Source organism: Amblyomma mixtum, chromosome 8 (assembly GCF_055824585.1).
Source record: "Amblyomma mixtum isolate Tamu chromosome 8, ASM5582458v1, whole genome shotgun sequence".
In the NCBI taxonomy this organism is placed as follows: domain Eukaryota; kingdom Metazoa; phylum Arthropoda; class Arachnida; order Ixodida; family Ixodidae; genus Amblyomma; species Amblyomma mixtum.
In genome coordinates, this window is record NC_143019.1 from 42,527,838 (window position 1) to 42,532,680 (window position 4,843).

The following is a 4,843-nucleotide window of genomic DNA, read 5'->3' on the forward strand; positions in this document are numbered from 1 at the left end:
TCAACGCCTGCCCACGGTTCTCTGTGAGTGAACGTCACAGCGTATCGGCGGACGCATGGGTGCTCCCACTGGGCACGAGAAGGCGTCCGCGAACTGAACCATATTCATCAAGGGCTGATTACAGCGAAGACTTAAGGGCAAGTACGTGCTTCCCTTGACGTACGTCTCGGCGTCAGCGCCACAAAAAGGAAAGCAAGTTGCGGCAAAAAAACTTTGCTCCAACGTCAACCCAGCGACGCCAGCTTGTTGGTTGCCGTCGGCAAGCGTGGAGTATGCCAGGTAGGCCACTTGGGTCCCGGCGTTGTCAGCCAATGACTCCGTAATGGTCTGTTCACCGACCAACGGTTTCTCGGTGATGGCGTTCGCCTGTAGAATGAGGCATTGTATCTTTTCCAGGAACTTCTCCTTGAACTGTGGAGTGTAAAAGACGTCTGGTTCCCGAGCGTAGTTGACGTCGATGTACTTCGGGTCGAAGGCGTGCGTCAACTCGTGGCCGATCACTTTGCCGATGCTTCCGTAGTTGAAGGCATCGGGTGCCGAGGCTTCCAGGAAAGGCGGCATGATGATGGATCCGGGCACGTAGATGATGTGGTACGTCGGCAGGTAGAAGGCATTCGGGGATATGTCCGTCAGCTCCCAGTCGTCCCGGCTCACGGAATGGTGATCGGGGTGGTCGGGGGCGTAAACCAAACGAATCCTACGCTCCGCCACGGCCCGGTAGGAGTCAAGAAGCCACTGCAAGAAGTTGCTCTTGTAGACGCTCGGGACGTGTCTGTAGTAAGCGTCCAGCTCAGGTCCAGCAAGGAGCTTCGTGGGTGCGCCTACGATGGCGTGAATAGCTTGGAGCCGGCGCACTGCACCACGGGCCGATGTTTCGTCGAGCCACGAAAAGTTGTAGGACATTTCAATGGCGCGCCTCAGATCCTTCGTCAAGTTTCGGGCGTAAGAAATAGCGAGGTCTGTGAGGACGCCGGACAGCTGCAGGTTCAGGAGGCCGTAGGGGAGCACATCGTTGACGTAGCTCAGGCAGTGCTTTAGGGACAACATGAAAGTGTAGGCCCAGTCATCTTCTCCTCCTGCAAAGTCGCACTTGGACAGTCGGCTCGACGCGCCGTATGACAGGTGCCGAATTATCTTCCAGCCGATGAAGTTCTGCAAGTTCATCGTTTTGCCAGCGTACGCCGATAAGATATCCACGGCCGAAGACAAAGCGAAATCGTCGTACAAAAGGAACACACTCTCCGAATCCACTGCGGCGTCCTTGGGCAGGTTTTCGTTGATTGCATGCACCCACCACTTAGAAAGGATGAACGACGAGTTGTACAAAGCGTCGAGATCACCAAACTTGTAGTACTTAGGAGAGAAATCGTACGCCGAGTTCAAAGTCACACTCGTAGAGTAGTCTAGCTCTAAATTTATTATTTGCATCGCGAGCCCCTTGACGTCGACACTACTATTGTAAGTACGGATGCAGGTTTGCAATTCCTCAGGATCCAACATGGGTCTCATTACCAGCTCTGGGTGCCTGATCTCAAACACGTGCCTGTCTTCTGTCCTCAAATACGTGAAAAGTTTAAGTTTGAAGAAGACGCCGATAACGTCCTTTAACGTGAAGGCTACGAGTTGACGAAAAACGTCCTTCACTGGCACGTTCTGTGTCGCCGGCCAGATGAGACCACGGCGGTTGAGGAGGTCACTGATGGCACCGATGTTTTCGACGTCTTCACTCTGCCATACACCCATGCAAGAAACTAAGGCCCGACCAGCCTTGTTCGAAGCAGTGCTCGAGTCTCGTAAGCCTTCGACAGCTCGAAAAAGTGCGAAGCGAAGTCTCTCGTTGAGAAGGCCGAATTGGTGCCTCCGTCTAGGGTACTGCTCGGTCCATCGGCCGCATACGTACTCGTACATATTCTTGCAAGGGTCCGCGTCTGGATTCATACTCGCCTTCAGCTCTCGGGACAGCTCGAAACATTTGATCGGGTGCTCACAGTACGGAAAGCTTGAGTCTGCGACCGCTCTCGTCAGTATGAGGAGCATGCAGTACACCGTGGCTACTCCAAATAGCTTAACGTAGTACACGCTGACCAGCACCATGCGCTGCCGCCAAGAAATTCGCCTGCCCATCGCTGCCATTCCTACGGGCGTGTTAGCAGGCACGTCAGGACGTCTCAGTCCCAGGTACGCGTTTTCTGAATCATATCCCACCAGGAACTTACGTTGATCTTCAAAGTCGATGCGAACATCAGCTGGCGTTGGTGATAGCAGTCGCTGTGAGTAGGTTTCTTTTACGGGAGGCTTCGTTGTTGACGGGGTAGAGAATGGTACTGCTATTTCCCCTGCCCCCTTATTGGGATGCTTGTCGTGTGGTGGTACTTTGCGCGGCTTAGGTTCTCGACTCAGCGTCTTCAGCGGGGCCAGCAGCACTGATTGATGGTCCAGCGGGGCAAGCGGCCGTGGTCGCCTCTTCGAAGGAAGCAGGGGTGTCCATTCTTTCGAGTAAAGCGATGACATCGATGCCGAAAAAGGCTCTTCCGTGACCGACAGGGCCGCGGGAGAAGGCCGAAGTCGCGGTGGCTTGAAGAAGGTAGTGATTGAACGCGTTCTTCCGCGATCGCCTCGAGGTGTCGAGATCCGAGGGCCCGTTGGTTTCGCCATCGCAGCAGCCGGTCTCGTTGGCGCGCCGGAGTGAACAAGGACGGCTTTCGGAGGACAGCCGTTGGAGTAACGAAAGCAGACCTTGAAAGTGGGAATACGCCGACACGTGGTCCGTCGTTGACGTCCTCCTGTACTGCCCCGCCCTCTCAAAAGCCCCAGCCGTGCCTTTTTCGAAGATTGCTCGAAGGAGCTGCGCCAGCCCACTGCTATTCTTCTTCTTCTTCTTCACCATACAAAAATGGCACATACCCACGCGGGGGGATTGGCCAAGGTACGGTGGTGAATGCCAAGGGGAAAAAAAATTAATAAAAGCGGGAAAAAAGCGTATTTAGTCTCAGTCTTCTTCTTCTTCTGTAAATAGGTGGGACTTCATCTTTATTTCTCATTTCTTCACTGCGCGTGTTCAAGTCAGTTACCTTAGCTGTCTGTCGAAACATTGATTTTCGAATTAAACCGAAAAAAAAAACACAGGAATAAATCTCAGTAACAAAATATATCTGAGAGAAAATTAAGTATGCCAGAAAATATTCGTCACGCTCAACAAAAGACGCATTTGCTGAAAACTAGCAGCTCATCCGGCAGGTCGTTCGGGTTTCCTCTGTAAGTAACACTCCTACCGCACACATTCGTCTTTGCAAATGGGCGTCCTGCTCATGTTCGGCTGGCTTTTTCCGAGCGCTTGGCTCCCGTTCAAGTCGCGTCAAGACGCGCCCTCCGACTTCCATCTTGGCCGGACGCTTCCACCATGACGTCATCACGTGATGCATGTGTTTCCCTCGTTTCGTCGAGGGCACCGTGAAGCTGATTTCGGAGATCCTTCTTCGCGGTTAACGCTTTAAAGTCGCGTCGTTTGTTGTGTTGTAGACAACACGTCGAGGCGGAAACACCTAATGATACTAAGAGCCCCGTGAATGCTTCTATGGGACCTAGAAGACAGCGAGTATTCCAGTAGTTTCGACGAAGACGACGCGCTTGCATAAAATCCGATGTTCAGCAAGCTCCTGACTACACATTCTCAAAAGGGCCAAAAGTCGGGAACTACGTAGGCCCAGTAGCACGCGTTTATTCCTGTGAACAGGTGGAAAAACATTGCGCTAATTATGAAAGCCTCCGTATACCTTTTTCGGTTTCGCGCGGTTTTTGTCTTCCTGAAACGGCAAGCCATGTTCTCGTCATGGATTCATAGAGATGCCAGGGTTATGCTTATCAGGCACATCTCATGGCAGGGCACCAACGAATCGCAAAGGACCATACATCCTCTTTTTTTCTCTGGTAAGCATTTCTGTTAAATTTTGAATTGGCCCAAGCTGCGGCGCAGGCCATTGGGGCTGCCAGAATAGGCGGACCACCCAAGGCTGTGCTTCTTGGGCTGGTACATGGCAGACGATCTGTCCAGATCATTCGACGCGGAGATTGTAGGAATATTTCCCCTCATATCACTGCAGGACGCAAGTACAATATCAGCCGAGACTTTCCCAGTGAATACATCCTTGAATAGGCGCTGCTTACAGTGGCAGCTGATGGCCAAAGACAGCTTGATAACAGCTGCGCTGAGGCGTTGTCCGTTCGCATGCATGACCTGAATGCGCAGGTTTACCGATAGAGTAAGCATAACTGCATGGTGATGCGTGTTAAGCCAGCGTAATCTGCAGAATACTACGAAACTGCTTTCCAGATACCATTCTTTTCGTTCATGTAAGCTTCAGCGGCATAATTTTTAATATCCATGTACGCCAAGTTATGTGACAATACTTCTATATTCTGCCGAGTTTAGGTTCGTAGTCAACGCATGAGGTCAACGGAAAGTAGCGATGTTCTTCCAAGAGCGTCTCTAATCGAGCCTCGCGAATCTCCCGCAGCCTCCTTGCTGCACAGTGTTCTAGACTGCTCTGGAGAGCGAGAGAGAAACAACTTTATTGCCATAGAATGGCGGGATTTAGGGCAGATGGGCTTGGTGTGGCCCCCAGGTGGGGGCGACTTCCTGGGCCCACGAAACGATGGCCAGTTGGATCCTCTTGTCTGGCCTTCTGAGGAGTTGGTTCCATCCCTCTTCGGAGGGAGCTGGCAGTAAGGTTTGAGGGGGCGGATTTCCCGCGCAACCCTAGTTCAGCCCATGGCGCGCCCCTCAGTGGGATTACACTGCACAAAGGCATCGCATAGTGTGCAACACACTTCAGAGATGGCGCTA

General features: G+C 52.4%; 1 protein-coding gene across 1 annotated transcript; it reads right to left on the bottom strand.

Annotated features, from left to right (window-relative positions):
• On the bottom strand, positions 1 to 2,511 carry LOC149332251 (endothelin-converting enzyme homolog). Its single transcript, XM_089557494.1, has one exon. It carries the CDS (start codon positions 2,509 to 2,511, stop codon positions 1 to 3), a length of 2,511 nt encoding a protein of 836 aa, XP_089413620.1.
• Between the last annotated feature and the right edge of the window lie 2,332 nt (positions 2,512 to 4,843).

Coding starts and splice junctions, on each gene's coding strand:
- LOC149332251 (XM_089557494.1), bottom strand. CDS start 2,511: ATGTCATCGCTTTACTCGAAAGAATGGACACCCCTGCTTCCTTCGAAG.